Raw genomic sequence first — 19,682 nt, 5'->3', positions numbered from 1 at the left:
GAAATAATATGAAAATGACAAAATATATTGATATCAGTTTTTAACCATTTCATTGTAATCGATGTGTCTCTCTAACAGGAGCACAGAAAAAATTAAATATTATCGATAGAAATCGATGACCCGTGACAAAACCTCATCTTTGCAGCACGTGCTTAATGTAATCGGCTACTTTTTACGACTAATATAATTCCTTAATAATCGTCTCAATGTAAAATCACATAAAATGGACAGAAAGACCATTGAGGTAAGAGGGAGAGCCGTCGGAATGTTGGTGTCTGCATTGTCCTAACGACAAGGTTGTACTCACCTTATTTCACTATTTATCTCGTTCTTGTAATTTCTCTATAATTTCTTTGGCAACTTGCATCAAAGGTTATTCTTTTTCTGTTAGAGGTAGCACGTCACTTTCATCGATGTCTTACAACAATTCGAAAGCTCTGGTCAAAATACAATCAAACAGGAAGTGTTCGGGATATCCGCCGAAGACCCAAGTCACATGTCATAACCAGAGTTCAAGATCGCTATGAACATCGTTCTTAACTATTTAAGAGACAGATTGAAATCAGTCAACGGCATGATAAACAGTGGTGTTCATGACCGTCCAATATCTTCTCAAACAGTACACAACCGCTTTAAAAGAGGTACAGCTATGTGCCAAACGTCCAAAGGGAGCTGTGGTGCTGACCCAGATAAATTGAACATTACGTCTGGCATGGGTACAAAGACATTAAAGATCTACCAGAGCTGATTGGGCAATTTTGTTTCTCTGTAAATGAGACAAAATCAAGTTATGGAGCTCTGATGGTAGGAAGAGGGTGTATCGGCGACAAAGAGAACGCCAGGGCACTGTTTCCGTCGAGGAGGTGGACGGATTAGGTGGACGTGGTACTATTATGGTCTGGGTGGGAGTATCAATGCATGTGAGAACTCCGATTATTCGTGTTATCAGTGGTCTCACAGCAAGGAGATATCAAAATGACATTCTTAGACCATACAGTTCTTGTACCGCATATCACAGCTGATAGAGGCAGAGGCTCCCTGTCATAGTGCAAGAGCAACTCAGCAATTTCTTGCAGGAAACATCCGCGTTATGCCTGGCCTGCGAAATCCCCGAATCTTAATCCCATTGAACACATTTGGAATTTAGTCAAAAGTAACCCCCCTCCTCCATGCAACATTAACGAATTAGAAAGGTCTGTACAACATATTCAAGGAATATACCAAAGAGCATGCACTCGTCTAAATATTCTTAGAATGCTCAAATACACACTTAGTAGAGACTCCCTTATCAAAATATATTTTTCTTTAATCAGACCAGTAATAGAATATGCTGATGTTGTATGGGATGTTTGTAGCGTACAAGATTCAAAATTACTAGAAGATGTACAAATTGAAGCAGCACGTATAATTACAGGATTAAGATATAATTCTTCAAGAAGAGAAGTTTAGAGTAAATAAAGGTTTTTATATTTGAAAATATTTCATTTGATATTTTTTATCATTGAAAATAAACTATAGTACTCTAGATTTGTTGGACAACAGTTTCTATAAATAATGGCTCCCTGTCATATGACGTCCTTTCAGTGTTCCCTCCTGTATCACAGATAGATTGAGATCATCAAAATTATGTCTTAATGTAGTTCCACACTCGTGTGACATCATAGGATTTTGCAAAGTCAATAATTTAATGATAGGAACATAAATTTTGTTGGAATCTTTTTCAATAGTTATTGTAAAAAATCTTGTTAGCCATAAAATATTTCAAAATTCTTAGTTATATTTGAATAGTCAATTATATGTTTCAAAATATTGAATCCAAGGACAATAACTCTGTTTTCATTCAATTATTTATCAAGTCCATAATGCGATAGATTTCCTTTATTTTTGACAAACATTTTACCAAGGTGATAAGGAATCATTATCTGTGTTTTTTCATGAAATTACATACAATTTTAATCCCGAGTGATTTAAATAGCTCAGCTGTATGGTGCCAGACTTCAGTTTTTGATGGGGGTATACATAATCTGGAAGCTATAGATTTGAAATTATTAAGGAAAGGTATGGATTTTTCCCCATGAATAACTATAACAGATGTAACTCTACTAATATAAACAGAAAAAATGACATGTAAACCATGCTATAAGGAAAATGCGTCCACATTTGTTTGTTTTTTAACATTTTGGGGAATAACACCAATTCAATATTTTTCCACATATTAATCTAAAACTTGATGAACATATTGAAAATGACATGTGTTTTAGTTATTGACATCAGAGATGAGTCGATTACATTGTAAATGTAATTGATTACGATTACTTTGAAAATCTATGATTACGATTACGATTACACATATTTTGAAAGTAATTGATTACAATTACGATTACTGTGAAAAGTAATCATGATTACATGCTTTTGAACAAGAAAAACAACAAATATTTACTGGTTTTATTAATAAATCCACAGAAAAGATGAAAGATGCTAATTAACAATAGAGCACAGTATAGTGAACTACTAATTAGGAGTGAGCTCATACTCATTAAGTAACAATAGATCAATGAGATCAATGAGATGTACAGTAAATGATACAGGGTATACTAGTTCAGATTATTAAGTTTAATTTAAACAGATTTAGACCTTAGTTGCTATTGAATACATGCAAATACTGTAAGTATAATATCATATAGATATGGATAAATCTTATGATGGCACACATAACATACATAAGCTCTAACTGTTATCTATTAAATAATTATTTTAATATAAATATAAAGTAATCATTGTAATCATTATTGTAATCATAAATTACGATTACTTTGCCAAAGTAATTGATTACGATTACTTTGCTTTAAAGCAAAAACAAATGTAATCAATTACGATTACGATTACTTAAAAAAATGTAATCGATTGTAATCAATTACGATTACTGATTACGATTACCCCATCTCTGATTGACATGTTTCCCGATAAATAAATGCAATTCAAAAAATATTTTGTTGTTTTTATATTAAAATAACAACAAATAACTGTTTCCAATGAATTTCATAAAAATCTACATCGGGGTATATGACTTTAGTGGTGTATGTAATGAAAATTAATATGGAAACCCTTAACTGTTTTGCCTTTTTTCATTACTCTGAATGTTAATTTATTGATTCCAAACAAAAAAATGCTACCTAAACCCCAAAAATCCAGGACTAAGGACCTACCTTAAGTACAGTCAAACTGCAATATTAACGAGCAAAATTTTACAAGGAGAATTTTTTTTTTTTGCAAGTTTGATCTTAATTGAAGAATGGGTGGTCCTGTTTACTAGTGATAGAGGAGACTGTAAAACCAGGCACCTGTTAACTAGTGATAGAGAAGATTGTAAAACCAGGCACCTGTTAACTAGTGATAGAGGAGACTGTAAACCCAGGCACCTGTTTACTAGAGTGCGTTCGAGATCCCTGTTCTTTGTACGAGTACAAATTCCTGTCAATCCTGAACGCCAAGTACGCAACCCGAGAACGGGTTCGAGGTGAAAGAACCCACACCACCTCTGTAGGTAGTGTGGTTGAAGAACAAAGAACACGTTCATGCGCACATGTTCTCGTCATTTGCGACTCTAAGAATGGAACACAAGAACAATGGGAATGGCGACTTCAAACACACCCCTAGAGTGTTTTTTTTTCAAAATGTACAAACAAGATAAAGTCCTCAGTACCCCCTTGCTTGTCGTAAGTGGTGACTAAATGGAGCGGTCCTTCGGATGAGACCGCAAAAACCGAGGTCCCGTGTCACAGCAGGTGTGGCACGATAAAGATCCCTCCCTGCTCAATGGCTATAAGCGCCGAGATTAGGCCGAAATTTTGCAGCCCTTCACTGGCAATGGTGACGTCTCCATATATGAGTGAAATATTCTCAAGAGGGACGTTAAACAATATCCAATCAATTCTCTCTCTTTAAATGTTAAATCTTCAAACCTTTAATTCATTTTCCAAACATCTCATTTCTTAATCAACATTTTTACAGTAATGGGAGTTCCACAATATGGACACTCCCCAAATATAGTGTTAAAGCTCTGTCTACATGCAGGAAGTCCTCGTAACCACTCAATCAAACAGGTCTGATGGAAGGGCTGGCCACAACGAGAATCATTACACACCTCCTCAGGAATTTCCATTCCTAGCCTGTAGGAGTAACATATTCCACAATCTGCACTAAAATCCTCCTTCCTGGAGTCTGAAGGAGAAGGAAATGTAACATCTAATACAGTGGATACATTTTTAAGGAGGCTATCATTTTCATTCCACAAAGCCAGATTAGTTGTCATGTTTTCCCGCAAAGGATTGGTTGCCTTATCTGACCCCAGGAATTTGATTTCTGGTAAGCTATGCGGATGTTTGGGATCTACAGTTACTTGTACAGATGCGCTCGCACTTAAGGCAATTCTTCTATTAGTGGCAGCAAACGTGGGATTATCTGGTTCTAGAATCCATGTTTTCTGGTCCAATTCATCCAAATTATTCCATAATTCTTGATAAAGATCAACATTATGAACAAACTGATTGAATACATCTAGAAGTGTAGAAGAGGGTGTCCAAACAACATCAAACTCGGCAGGAAGATCTACTGCAATCGTAGGAGCATGCCTTGAATTTTGAGGATGGAGCTTGATTTTCATTATATGCTGTCTCTGCTTTGCATCTGTGTACTTGATTTGGAATGATTGAAAATCTGCATCAACAGAAACCACTTTTTCCCATCCAATATTTTCTAGTTCTGATATCAGTTGTGCACAATTGCTACTAAATGCTGTTGATTTACATTGATCTTGGGAACTAAGTTGCCTCTCTGCAATACTTCTCAGCTCCTCCAAGAAAGCTGGAAGATTTCCACATTGAGCTAATCTCTGTGTTACAATTTTTTCATACTTTTTCAAAATCTGTTCTAATTTCCAATCACATGTTAATTTCGCATCTCGTAGTCTTCCATCTTTTGGTAATTTGATGTTCATTCTATATTCCTGATCCAAAACTTGAATGTATCCATCATACTCAGTAAAGTCAAGGTTTTTTGGAACTAAGCACGGGAACTTCAACAACATATTTCGTCTGTTTTCCTCCATATTGTCATTCAAATGTATACACACGAATGCACACAAGCGTCCAAAGTGAAAGTAGATTTTATTATTAATTCGTACTTTATTCATTCGGTATAGTGTAAACTTGTTAGACATCCACGGTTCTGATCATCATAATCTTGTTATAAAAAATTTCATAATCATCTCATTGTCATTTTCTATCTTTTAGAGGGGATTATTTTTATTTTTAACTGTTTAGATTTGAAAAATAAAATTATACCTTCCCGATCGAGTTAACAAGATTTTCAATATGGCAGCCTCCATAGAGTAGACATGTCGTTGACAGAAAAGAAAGAAAAAAAAAGCACCGACAAACTCGCAGGAATTTTTCATTTCTAGAGGTTCAAACGGTTTATTTTGATATTTAGCCAATCTTTGTGCTATTTAGGAATTACAATATGTTGAAGGTGATAAGTTCTAGTGGTTTAGTTAGTTGTTGAACAGCTGTTGAATGTCATGAAACGCAATGTTTACTAGACACTCAGTCGTGTTAAGAGGTTGCAACAGCAGAATTTACAGATCAGTATTTCAATATTCTTCTACAAAAATTGAAAAGGACTCAAAGACTCCTGGGAATTTAATTGAATCTAAGTGTGATAGTGGTGATTATCTCGGTGTCACTGTATCGGAGCATTCAGAAGAGAAGACAGAGGAAATTCAAAATGTACTGTCAAAAGAAGAATTGTCGCAAATGTACGGTATAGGAAAATATAAAAAACCTCATGCTTATGATGGTAAAGTTGAAGAGGCAAATTTTGGAAGTATTAAAATAGATGGGGTAAGAAAGGGATATATTCCAGTGAAGGAAGACTTTTCGACTTTGCAGCCCAAATTGGGCTCAATAGCTAGCACTTTGAGCCAGTATCGTAAGAATGTAGACTGGAAAGCATCTCCTCAGCCTATTTCACACTTACTAATAAAACAATCCAGAGTATATGATGGTGAAAAAAACGAAAATGCAAGGACAGCTAAACCCAATTCTGAAAAGACAAGCGAAGGTCAGATAAGTAAAGAGGGTTCTAGTGGTAGTAAACCAAACAGAGAAACTATAGATGATGCTATGAAGACAAATAAAAGTCAAGTATTGCTGCATCAAGCACAAAGCCATTTTACACCCAGTGCATGTCGGCAATTGTTAATTCAACCAGAGGAGGTGACAGAGGAAATCTCTGATGAAACATCATCAGACATCATCAACAGCGTGGCAAATGCTACTCACCAAAGACCAGTGCCAAATAAGATACATCAAGTTCATGAACCTAAAATCATGCAGGTGAACGAAAGTAATACTGTGAAGAAGAGGGAAATATTGTCTGATAGGGGTAAGACTACAAATACATGTATCTACAAGTAATGAGAATAGTAAATAAAGTTTAAATCTGAAAAATATGAAACTTTTTTTTAAGAGAGGTAGAAGTATTAAAACTGGAGATTGAAATCTAGTTTGAATTTTTGAAAGAGTTGTAGTTCAACATCAGAGTATATTTTGTTAGGGACAGAGAAAAACAGGAATTCAATGAAGACAGAGGATTTGTTAACAGAAAACACAAATACGGAAAAAAGTTGCACCAATAAAGACATACAAAAGTTATCAAAAGAAGAAACAATCTATCATGATGCAAAGTTGCAACAAAAAGCCTTAAACACAGAAAAGCATGGAAGTAAAATGGAACTTGTAATGGATAAAAGTTCATGGGAGAACCCATTGGATAGTATGCTAAATTGTTATGAAGAGAAACAAATAGACAATGTAATGCCTGTCTATGAGAATGAAATGGCTGGAGAAGTTACCTCTCAGAGAGAATCATCTATGCCAGTATCAGAGATGGCCCCAAATGCGTTGATGGTAGAAAATGCTGCATACCAGTTTTTTCAAGATCTTCAGAGAGATGATCAAGGTGTGTGGTTATTAAATTGATACAGAGATATATATCCCACTAAAGTTAACAGTTTTTAAAAGTTCTTTAGATATGATTTTCTTTTTTCAATATATAGACAGCTGAACAATGTACTAATAGGGTCATGTGGGAGGTGCAAGAAAATGAGTTAACGCAATTGACCAAAGTTTCAAAAGTACTGAAAACATGATCATTACTAAACAAGATATCAAAAAATGTTTTCCTTATTCCGATTTAAAGAACAAACACTTGTAGGGGAAAATATTCTTCCAGATTACCTTTATATGTATCTGCATACAGACACTTTTTACCTGACTGTGTAAAGTCATTCATATTGTTTTATTTATAGTGTCAAGAATTGACAGAGAATCTACTGTTGATTTAAGCAAGTATCTACACAGACGAGTGGAAAAGCTGACAGAAGACGAAGTTTTAGATGAATTGGTGGAGAGTATTATTTACAATAGAGGTAGGTATTGATTGTGAAATCATATTGTTGATACCATATTTGGGAGTTCTTGCTTTCATGCGTTGATCGATGATTTTGTGATTTTGTTTTGAGATACAACTTGGATGATTTTAATATATAATTGGTAATATGCAAATGAGGACAAAGTGTTCTGTATCAATAAAATAACTGTGATGCAGCACAGGTTTTGTTAATTACCTGCATCCTATATAAAATGACGAGGATTAAATCGAAAAAAATAATTCCTATTTTCTAAAATTCAAAGTTTAATTTTACTAGCCGGCATAAAACAAAATAAATGATGGCAAACTTAACACATTTTTAAGATGCAAAATGCTTTTGAATTTGTCTTCCTGACAATGCTTTTAATCATTTTATTCTGAAAAATGAATGTGCTCATTTCACAATACCAAAATTGAAAGTACAATCAGCATGATTAGTAAAATATTATAAGTTACTTTCACTTTTGTAGGACACACTGCATCAGTAATACTTCTGCTTTTACAGACTCTTTGTCTTGATAATGATAAGACAGTGTTTACTAATGGTAGTTTCAATTTTTTGTCATTGGTCAGAATGCTACATGTATATCCAAAAGCATTTTCTTCTTCATATTACGTGTAATTTATCTCTACACTGTATATTATGTCAGTTTACGAGAATAAACCATTGTCATTTGACTTCAGAAGGTGCTGTTTGTCACCTTTTGTTTTGATAATGTCGTCTATTTCATTGATTTAAAAAATCGTCACAGAGCAAAGAACAAATGTCAATATTGAAACATTCTTGTATTCCCGTTTAACTAGCTCAATGCTAAATCTGTAAATTGCCTTCGAGTTTTCCATGCTTTCTGTCAACTTGCAGGAAATCGAAATGGCTCCAATGTGATTGCTTGATTCAGTGAGGGACTGTATCAAAATACAGAATATTTGCCAGGGCCATGTCACAAGTCACTGAGAATACAGGGTGGAGCTCTGTTTGAGCTGTCACTCTCACATTAAGCCCCACCCTGAATCTCTGATTCATTAGAAAACTCGTACTCTAGATTTTGCTTCTTTAGAGTTTATCATCTATTATTTTAGAGTCTATTCTTAGAGTTCACTCAGAGGAAATATCAGCAATATGTGTGGAGATATTCAGTACATGTAGTAGCTCTTAACTTGAAATAGGCAGTAGATATTATATGTATGCATGTGCTGTAAAGTTACTTTTTAAAAATCTTTCTTTAGTAATACTCTTTATCAAAGATTTGGGTAGGTAGTAAGCTAGCTTAATTTTGTTGGGGATGTTATTTTGTGTACATTTTTTATTCATTTGTTAAGACTTTCTGCAGATGAGCTCTAAATTGCATGTTTATTAATAGAATATATAAAACTGATTTCAGATGATATTCTTGCAATTAACAAGATTTATGGGATACCATCACAAGGTTAGAGAAGCAATGAGGAAATAATATTTTGAAAACTGAAATTTTAGTATGTAACTTTTCCTCTTTAGTCTTGGTGCAGTTGAATTAGGAATTTAAGAAATTTTATTTCTTTTGGAAACAAACAGGAGGAGAAGGTGTAAGACTGAATATTGCAGACCTCTTACCAAAGCTGGCAGCTAGGATCCACTGTGAAAATCTCCACCTGGTTCATAGACTGGACAAGGAAACGACGGGAATCATGCTGTTTGGCAAGTTAGTGTGGTCAATCATTGTACAGTAGACTTCTTAATGTTTAGCAATCATATATCGTATCTTTTTATAGGGGATGATGACGAAGTCTGAAATTTACTATGAACAATATCTCATAACATATCAGAAAGACATGAATTGCTTCAAATTCTTGTATGTCATTGTATTGCACATTGAAATTCATTTTATTTATAGACAATTCTCTGATAGCAAGGTGCTTTCTGCTCAATTGAATTTTGTATATAGTTTACCCTTGTCGCTGCTAGTTTTCTGATTCTATAAGTGTTTGAAATATGTACTTCAAGAAGGACATTTATATAGCATATTCATTTATTACCATGAATTATAGAACTGAAGAAATGGCTAATAAACTGAGAAAAGCATTCAAGAACCGAGAAGTGAAGAAGACATACTTAGTCATTACAAAGGGAATCCCATCTATCAAGGAAGGTAAATATTTCATCAGTTTAATTTCAGCACTGCTCTCATTTCAAAGAATTTTGGTAGTTCTAGAACATTTGAAAATTTTGTGTTTTGATAGGCATTATTGATGTACCTATTGGTGAGGGAGAGGTTGGAAAAGACAGGAAAAAACGGGTAAGTTTGTATGCAATTTATGCAGTGCAACAATTCCCCAGTCACTTTGTATTTATATTTTTTATCCATTCAAAGGGTATGGTTCACTTTTTTTTTTTATGTTTTAAAAACAATTACCATATAATTCATTTAATGTTGCATATAACTATGCACGTTAACTCTGGATTCCTGCCTACATTATTAACTTTTTAAAAAGCTTTACAGTTTTGCTAATGAGATTTTTTTTAATGCAAAGTAATTACAATTCCTTTTTATTAGGGGATAAAAAAAAATCTGTTCCTTGAAATCAGGCTTTAAAATGTAATATATTTTAAAATACATATTGATATAAATAGATAACCATTTAAATTGTTAAATTACTTTACATTATTGAGTAAGAAATGATTCATCTTAATTTTTCATAGTTTAACCTCATTTACAGTTGATCAAAGAAAGAGCATTTTTGACATGTTTGGTCTGTAAACATATGCCCCCCCCCCCTCCCCCCCAAAACAACAAATGTTTATGTGTAAATTTGCTAAATGACAATTTATAACACCTGTGAAAAGGAATTTTAAAATATTTTCCATTGATTTCTAGTGAAATATGTGATTTTAACCCAAATTATAGAGTTATCTCTCTTTGTTTTGTCATAAATTCACTTTTATGAAAATTCATATAAATATCTATATTGACATTAAAAATAATTTTAAAATTATAACTTTTAAAAATTAAGAAGGTAGATGGTGAAAGAATACTATCGTTTGCAGTTCTTTGGACCTTCTGAATGCAAGGATAAAAGCAATATTTTAGCCTTAAACTATGTGTTATGTAAACAAAGACTCAAGTCTTTTATGTTGACAAACAACCAGTGAAATATTAATGTTGTAATTTTTAAAAAGCATTTTGATATAATGTAGAATGAAGATATTAAATGACACATTTTAGCTAAAGAATACTTGACATGTGGTAAACATGATAAACTTAATTCGATATCTATTTATTTTGAAAACTTTGTAATCAATAATATACCCAAATCTTTGTTTACACAACAAATAATAAACTCAAAATTTGGGGTGAAATTGTGAATCAGTCCCTTTAAGAAATAAATTTTATTTTTGAAAAACACATGAGGGTATGAACTGCAAGGCTTCACAATGGCATACTTTTTATGAAGCATTATTTACATTCACTGAATCTTTTCTCTTATATTTCTGTTGAAATTGACATTGCATTCATCATAGAAAATGAATACATGTTTGTTGCAAACTAGTTAGATCCAGTTTTTAGTACCACCTTCCTGCATAATGATTACAAAATATGGAGCATTGTCAAAGTAAAAAGTTGCATTGGCTGTTCTGTTTAAAAGTAACGAAATGGTCCATGATATGATATATCAGTACTTAGATCTAGTTTATATTTTTAAAAAATACGTGAAAATATATTAAAACAATAAAATGTCTTTCATTGTTGTTTTATTGAGTGATGAAGGTAGCAATCATTGCAGAAATTTTTTTATAACCCTATGCGGGTTATGAATTTTTCTGCAATGCTAGCTATCTTCATCACCTGATAAAATAACAAAGAAAGCATTTTATTATTTAATTAACACGCTTCATGAATTATATCGACGTAAAGCATCGCAGTTCATACCCTCATGTATTTTTAAAAATGAAATCTATTTTTGTGCCCTTCCCCCCTTTGAAAAAGAGGGAGCATGCTGTTTTGCACCTGTTGATCGGTCTGTAGATGCAGTCTTGTCTTTTCAATAAAGAACCCCTTGCTTGACAGTTACCAAACTTGGTACAGTTGTTGCCCCAAGAAAATAGATGAACCCCGATTGATTTTCAGGTCACATGGTCAAAGGTTGGTCAGTCTAGAGACCAAGTATTGTTCACTTGGTATCTAAAGTATCCTAAATGCTTGACAGTTACCAAACTTGGTACAGTGGTTGTTCCTAGAGAGTAGATGACCTTTATTGATTATAAGGTCAAAGGTCAATAGTCAAACTGAACATTGTAAGATATTATCTTTTCAATATCTTGAGAACCCTTTGCTTAACTAACAGTGAATTTGGTAAACTGGTTCTACTTATGGAGTAGATGAACCTTATCAGTTTTAATGTCAAACGTCCAACTAGACAAGTAAGATATTGTCCACTCAACATATCGAGAACTCTTTGCTTGAAAAACATCAAACTAGGTACACTAGTTCCTCCTAAGAATTAGATGACCCATATTTAGATTTAGGTGACAAGGTCAAAGGTTTAGGGTCAAACTGGACATAGTAAGATATTGTGTGTACAATATCTTGAGAACCCTTTTCTTGACAGATATCAAACTCGGTACACAGGTTCTAGGTAAAGAATAGATGACTCCTATTGATTTTGAGGTCACAAGGTCAATGGTCAAACTACTAAACTACTTTGGCCATAGATAGTGTTTGCTCAGTATCTTGAGAATCCTTTGAATAGATATACATGTAGAGAGATATGAAATAACATGTATGTAAACAAATGCATAAACAGGAATAAATAAGTATTTAGCATCAAATTTAATGATAATTTCTGTACACAAAATGAAAATATACTTTGTTTCTTGAGTGTTTATTACAGAAAATTGTATAAGTATTACCATTTTATGATGTGTTGTGCACTCTGATAGATTCAGTATGGTTTGGTTACAGATGACTTGAGTGTTAATTACAGAAAATGATACATGTATTATCATTTTATCTTGTGTTGTGCACTCTGATAGATTCAGTATGGTTTGGTTACAGATGACTTGCATCCCTATCTATGACTCCGAGACAAAACATGTTATGCACAAATCGAAAAAGAAGATGATGCCAGCTATAACTCATTACAGACTTGTTGCCAAAAGTAACAGTTGTGCTCTGTTGGAAGTTCGGCCTGAAACAGGTAAGAGTTGTCAAAAAATTAGAAAAATTTGTCTGTTGTCTGTTAGTGTTGTCTTCGGTGTCATCGGTGTTGTAAACTTTTCACAATTTCATCGTCATGTCCAGAACCATTGAGCGCATAGCACAGAGTATTCTTTGATGAAGGGGATTCCAGTTGCAAATGAAGGGTCCTCTTCTCTTCCAAGGGGAGATAATCAACAAAAGGCAAAAAATAGGGTGGTGTCCTTTAAATATTTGCTGGGCTAGAAATTGATGAAACTTATGTGGAAGCTTCCTAACATAATGAAGATTCAAATTTATCCAAATCATGTCACCCAGCGTTAGAGTGGGGCTACAATAGGGGATTAGAGTTTTATATGGGGATATGGTTTTTTGAAAATCTTCCAAAGAAAAGCAGGGCCATGATTAGTCCTATCATTATGCAAACATCTTCTGGTAATACAGATTCAAATTTGTTCAAGTCATGTCCCTGGGATAGGTCTGTTGAACTGGACATAGCAATATATTGTCTCCTATATTTTAAGAATTATTTGCTTGATCGACACGTACCAAACTTGGTACACTGGTACAGCATAAGGAGTAGATGACCCCTATTGAATTTTAGGTCACATGGTCAATTCACTCTTGACATAGGAAGATATTGTCTGCTCAATATTTTGAATTGATGATAATACCATCAATTAAATGAGGTGTGTGTATAACCCTTTTCAATTTTGCACCATGGGGGGCATATGTGTTTTACAAACATCTCTTGTTTACTTCTTGATATCTTCCATTCAAACTCTTGTCAAATTTTGTATGCAGCATTGTTGGGAAGGGTACCCAATTTTCAAAATTTTCTTCTCTACAACTGCACGTGTGAGAAAAACTAAATGCATAGTAATGTAGATCAGGAAGACCTTTACCAAAATTGTAAACTTTATGATCCCAGGGGTAGAGGTTCTGACTTCAGGGAGGGGCCAAAGGTGGTGTATACAGTGTAAAGGTGTAAAACATTTAGCTAATACCTTTTTAATGCTATTGAAACTAAATAGATCTTTAGAAGGAGTAGGTAGTCCTTGACTAAAATTGTAAATTTCTTGATCGTGATCCTTGGGGTAAGGGTTTGGTTCCAGGGTTGAGCCAAACTTATTATAGTGATTGTATTTTCTTCAGTGTGATTAAAATCAGACCCCACATATACTCATAAGTACGGGGTGTGACTTTAATCAGACTGATATTTTCTTTATCATTTTAAATACTTCTTGAAGTTTGTTGATATGGTACCATGTAAAAACTAAATGTATATTTAGGTAAAACTGAAAAGGATGTACTAAATTTGTGAATTTTGCAACCCCGGGGTATTGACTTTAGGATGGGTTCAAATTACTCATACTGTGTTAATGTTACATATATTATATTATGTAAAGTATTTCATCACTATAGGCAACTTTTGAGCACATTTAAAAGAAAGAGATTGTGTTCTTAAGACTTATACATGTACTTTTATTGAATCAATATTAGTATTCAAAACAGGAAAAAACATTCTAGATTTCATAGCCCTTGGGACAATTGATACTTATGATTAATACTCAGGTGATTGATAAGGCCTGTGTGCCTCTTGTTCTCCTATGTACTCTCACATGGGTGCAAGTTTAGAAGTAATGAAGTTGCTTACTGTCAGCTTCAATTGTGGTTGTGTTAGCTTCTTTTAAAATGAATTTGTAATAATTAGCCTATCATCCCTATTGATATAAGCTAAAAATGAGTACCTTACTTTTTAGCCGAGTTGCGTAGCAAATCTCGGCTTTTAAATTGGTGAAGGATGGGTGTGCAGGCGGGCAGCGTCCACAATTAGCTTGTCCAGTCTCTAACTTTCATACTTTTTGGTGCATCTTTGTGAGACTTACATAACATGATCACATCCAAAAGAGGAAGGTTCTTTTTTTTTAGGTCAAAGATCAAGGTCACTTTGTCACTAAAAGCCATAGATTTGAGCTTGTCCGGTCTCTAACTTTTATACTACTAGGGGCATCTTTGTGAAACTTACATAACATGATCACATCCAAAAGAGGAAGGTTCCTATTTATTTTGAGGTCAAGGTCACTAAATACCAGAGATTTGAGCTTGTCCGGTCTCTAACTTTCATACTACTTGGTGCGTCTTTGTCAGACTTGCATATTTTGATCACATCCAAAAGGGGAAGGTTCAAATTTATTTTGAGGTCAACGGTCAATGTCTCTTTTTCACTATATACTGTATATTTGAGCTTGCCTCTAACTTTTATACATGTACTTGCTGGTGCATGTTTATCAGACTTCAAATCCTGATGACATTCAAGATTCATGTTGCTTTTGAAATCCAAAGGTCAAGTTCATTATCACACTAAATACCTATTGCGGCCATTCAAAGCTTCATACTTATAAACTATTATTAAATACGTGCATGTTTTTACTTCATGTTTTTATTTCGTGAATGCAAACGTGCATAATTTTCCAAACTGCAACTGGCCATACGCATCTTTGATGCGTTTTAGCGATTTTCTATTAGAATACATTTATCTGAGTCATCTTTAAATATGCAAATATTTAGCATGTATGCACAAATATAGTAATCATTACAGCTATCATATAAAGTAGCATATTATATTACACTGCAAAATTCTTCAGAGGAGGACCCCCCCCCCCCCCCACACACACACACACACACACACACACACTGGGGAAACCTTCTAAAGATAGGAGGGAGTAATTGAAATAAGACAGTTTTAATATAATACTAAACACTAATAGTATTCAATGATGATCTTAAGTTTACAACACAATAGACTTATAACATTATACCTTCAGCTAAATACTATCATATGTAAATTTATACTAGAATAGCATATTGTCCATGATGAACGACATTTTGTAATGTAAGTTTAATACCTGAACACAGCAAAGACAAATGTACATCGATTTATTGGATTTGTGTGTTCATTTCAAAGTAAAAACCTAAATTCCTGTTAATTCTTCCAGAGAAACTTTCGAATCCTCTTTAGAAAAGCAGATCTTTTGCAGTGAATGGATTCTACTTTGTTCTGAAAGTAATACAAAATCTTAAAGATAAAATATTTCAACACATACTTTCAGAATGATATATAGCGTACAAAACTAAAAGTTGCACTCACACATGAATTGGATGATCCACAGAAAAATCCACACCAGAAAGACGCTCTATTTTTGGTAACCGAGTCAGTGGGTTCGGTTGAATTTTCGTCGGAATCGCTAAAGCTGCTTTCCGAGTTGGCGTCCCTTCTTGATCCCTGTGACTGAATCTCTCTCAAATCAGTTATCTGTTATAGAAATTATTACATCAGAGAGAGAGAGAGAGAGAGAGACTCACATGTACATGATTATGCTCATAAACTTTCTCTTGACTGTGTACTGCACACACTAAATTCTTCTTTCATTTTCTTCTGTATTTTTCCCCAGTAGATATCATCCTAGCTATTTAAACCATCCTTTTTTTCTTCTTTTTATGCTCCCGTAATCGGAGATTCAGGAGCATAGTGTTTTGTTAGTCGTTTGTCTATTTGTTCCTAAGAAATTACCTTTGATCATAACGTTTGAATGGATGGTGATATTCCAGTGACAAGACCTTTCTTCTAATACCAAAATTTTTTGATCTCATGACCTTTGAGTTTGACTTTTTTCCGTTTGCCTAAGGTTAATCCAAGTGCATTTATCAGAAGAAGAAAATAAAAATGTGAAAACAAACATATTTCATTCTCTCACCACTGATGATAGAAAAGAAATCTTCGTGTCGATTTCCTCCACTCGATTTGTCCATTGAATATTCCTGTTATATAAAAGTAGAAAGTAAACTTTTCTTGTATGCTAAAGCAAAATATAAAATAAATCCGGATAGGAACAAAATAATAAGTGCATTATTGCATTGTTTTCTCACTCTAGGGTTCCAACGATTGCCTTTTCACTCTTAAATTCTCCAACGCCTGCGGAAATCTGAAAATGAAATGAAATCCTTATGTTAAATTACTGAATTGTTAAAACATGATAAAGAAAATGGCGGTGTATTTTACGAAAACAAAATATTGACATCTAGCCTGTAAGTTTTGGAACGTATTTGTTCCATCCCTCCAATCACTTCTGTCATTACGAGCTAGATTTGTCTGTAAGGATTTTCTGGTGCCCGTCAGTACGTTGTCGAGGAGATACTGCGCGTGAATCTCGCCGACGTCACTACCGGATCCTACGTCGTAAATTTTCACCAGATTCTGTATGTTCAATATCACCAGACTGTCTGTTTGTGGTACCACTTCTTGAGTATCCGAAGTGATGGCATGGCTGCTTGCCTCTGCAATATGATGCCCACTGTCTACCATAAAGTGACCGCTTTTTTGTCTAGAACTGTTCGTGGTAATACTATAGCAATAGGTCCTCGATGTGGAGAATTTATAATGTCCATCGAAAATGTATACCGCCCAATAAGCTGGCGATCCTACTTGTCCCACTCTCTTGTCTCCGTTTGTAGGAAATTTAGGAACGTTCAAATTCAGTTCAATATAATATATACATTGTTCCATTGTTATTATATTGCTTAATACAGCGTATAAATGTAGCATTGTGTGGATACTGTCAAACCATTGAAACAATAAGCAGATTGTTTTGTGTCATTGAAATATTCGATACAACGTACGTGCACCGATGTGTGTTAAAAGTGATAAATGCATTATGTACAATTTTTATATACATGTATTTTGTATGCAATTCACACAAACCATCCAATAGATCTTTATTGCTACCCATAATATATATTGATATATACATTACAAAGAAATTTTGTATGGTTTACCTATCTGAAGCATCACTGTGTAGTGCGACTGTAGACTCCATTGTATTTTCAAGCAAAAATATCCGGGGTTTAATTCGCGTGACACACAACAGTAAGACCCAGATACTTTACAATGAAATATGCATGTTCTCCGAGTAAAATAAATCTTTATTCGGCTTAGATAGTAAATGCTAGCTGGGATACATGTAACCTGTAAAAACTCTTTAGAACTTATTTCCAATAGGAGTCCTCTATCTGGTTTTGTTTATATAAGGAGGTCATAACTGTGTAAGCCGGAGAAAATCCCGACAACCATCCCCAGTAGGTTGTAGAAAAGTTTCTTATATTTTCTTTTCAACATCAACAAATCTGCAGTGTGTGAAATTCACTAGTAATATACACGAACTCTCATAATTGTGAGGATCTGGGTTAGAATAGGTCCTCAGTACCCCTTGCTTGTCGTATGAGACAACTAAATGGGGTGGTCCTTCTGATGAGACCATAAAAACCGAGGTCACGTGTCACAGCAGGTTTGGCACGATCAAGATCCCTCCCTGTGCCTAAATTTTGCAGCTCTTCACCGGCAGTGGTGACGTCTCCATGTGAGTGAAAAATTCTCGAGAGGGACGTTAAACAATATACAATCAATCAATCATGCTTACTACAATGGTTGACATTTTGCGATGCCGATTAAAGCACTTCGGTAAGAAACCTGGCTGAAAGTCTGGCGGGCGTTATGACCCGTGGTCCTATTTGTTGTTGTAAGCTATGTATGTATAGGTACATGTAGTGAATGTACAGTATATTTCTCCCAATGTTTTCATAGACCATGCATGTTTAATTTACTTGAATGTGAGGGATATTTGTCTTTTTATTGTTTCTATTACAGTAAATATTTTCCCAGCACTTTACTTTCAGAATATCCCACAAAACATATGAAATAGTTTCTGTATACATGTTTTAATAGGTGTGAAACATCAGATACGAACACATCTCCTTCATGTGCTGAAAACCCCGGTGTTGGGAGACCACAAATATTCCTACCTGAGTGAAATCAAACCGCAGGTGACTAGTTTATTATTATCGAATAATAGTACAATGCATTTTGAACCCCAAATTGAAAAATACAGGTACTATTTAAACATCTGTTACGTAATATTTGAAACTATATGGTCCGAATTTTGTTCTCTGACAAATTTCAAAATAATTTTCATACTAATATTTAATAAAGTTTCGAACTTTTTCATTATGACAAATTGGCAATCCCAAGATAGTTTTATTAGAAAGAAATATATATAAAGTTAGAAAACAAATACATTTATTAGTTACACGATACATACAACGGCCTGTAAAGCACAAGTACATGATTGACCAACAAAAAACTCAAGAAAAGAGGTAATACCACATACCATTGATAATTGTCTCTTAAACCCTGTGTTTTACATCCGCAGATTCTCCCTAGTGACGTAGTCAGACGACTTGGAATCAGACAGAGCAAGACTCGCAACCTGCCAATGTACATCCACGCCAAATTCATCATGATTCCAGAATTTCTAGATGGCAGGAGTTTCTCAGTCCACTGCAGTGTGCCCAGAGCGTTCAGATCTCTCTTAAAAAGGGCCAAAATTTCGCATAAAAATGTAGACGCTTTTTAAGATCATTCACTACGGTACATTTTGTATATACTGTACATGACTGATGTGCTTATGAACAATGTTGCAGTTTCTTTGAGATATTTTTATAACATATTAAAATATGAATTTAATTAGCTTTTAGGTTTTTTTAACAAGATTGGACCTATGAAAAAGATACCTCCCAAAAAATGGTACCAACAAGTACTGAAATATTAGTGCGTCAGCGGCTACAACCATCTTCGCGGTTATGCGGTTTTATGGGCATGATTTTACCTCTCCATGAAAATCTATTCCATTTAGAAACGAAATTTCATCTTTTTGAATTCCACGTAAAAACTTTGTGACTCCATGTGTATACAGAATGTGCACATTCCTTGTAGCAAAGTAATATACTTTTAGAAAACCCAAGCATCTCCTACTTTACTTAGCAGTCAGGAACAGCTAGAGTATAATGTCAATACATGTAAACTCAACTTGATATCCATTAAACGGCAAATGAATACCATTTTTCGAGACATCTCGAGTTTAATCGAAAACTTTTACCAATATCATATATCACGACCCCAATCAT

The 19,682-nt window shown here is 34.2% G+C and overlaps 3 protein-coding genes across 4 annotated transcripts; 1 reads left to right on the top strand and 2 right to left on the bottom strand.

Moving 5' to 3' along the window:
• Positions 1-3,940: 3,940 nt before the first annotated feature.
• Positions 3,941-5,196, bottom strand: LOC125664827 (E3 ubiquitin-protein ligase FANCL-like). Its single transcript, XM_048897629.2, has one exon. The coding sequence runs from the start codon at positions 5,189-5,191 to the stop codon at positions 3,986-3,988; it is 1,206 nt and encodes a 401-aa protein (XP_048753586.2). The 5' UTR covers positions 5,192-5,196; the 3' UTR covers positions 3,941-3,985.
• A 170-nt stretch (positions 5,197-5,366) lies between these two features.
• Positions 5,367-19,242, top strand: LOC125678158 (uncharacterized). Its single transcript, XM_056163590.1, has 10 exons — positions 5,367-6,444; positions 6,616-7,020; positions 7,370-7,489; positions 8,874-8,918; positions 9,044-9,170; positions 9,517-9,617; positions 9,709-9,764; positions 12,522-12,663; positions 18,445-18,542; positions 18,929-19,242. Exons 1-10 carry the CDS (start codon positions 5,589-5,591, stop codon positions 19,130-19,132), a joined length of 2,154 nt encoding a protein of 717 aa, XP_056019565.1. The 5' UTR covers positions 5,367-5,588; the 3' UTR covers positions 19,133-19,242.
• LOC125678169 (uncharacterized) lies at positions 15,393-18,929 on the bottom strand. 2 transcript variants are annotated; one of them, XM_056163600.1, is made up of 5 exons: positions 16,743-18,929; positions 16,593-16,648; positions 16,421-16,484; positions 15,814-15,978; positions 15,393-15,723 (listed from the first exon to the last, which is right to left on the bottom strand). In XM_056163600.1, the coding sequence occupies exons 1-5, from the start codon at positions 16,797-16,799 to the stop codon at positions 15,649-15,651; spliced, it is 417 nt and encodes a 138-aa protein (XP_056019575.1). In that variant the 5' UTR covers positions 16,800-18,929; the 3' UTR covers positions 15,393-15,648. The 2 variants fall into 2 exon arrangements, with proteins under 2 accessions (XP_056019575.1, XP_048772370.2); XM_048916413.2 differs by having other exon boundaries at positions 16,750-18,929.
• Positions 19,243-19,682: the final 440 nt, after the last annotated feature.

The sequence above is a fragment of the Ostrea edulis genome, chromosome 1, assembly GCF_947568905.1.
Source record: "Ostrea edulis chromosome 1, xbOstEdul1.1, whole genome shotgun sequence".
In the NCBI taxonomy this organism is placed as follows: Eukaryota; Metazoa; Mollusca; class Bivalvia; order Ostreida; family Ostreidae; genus Ostrea; species Ostrea edulis.
This window is presented reverse-complemented; position numbering and strand designations above follow the sequence as displayed.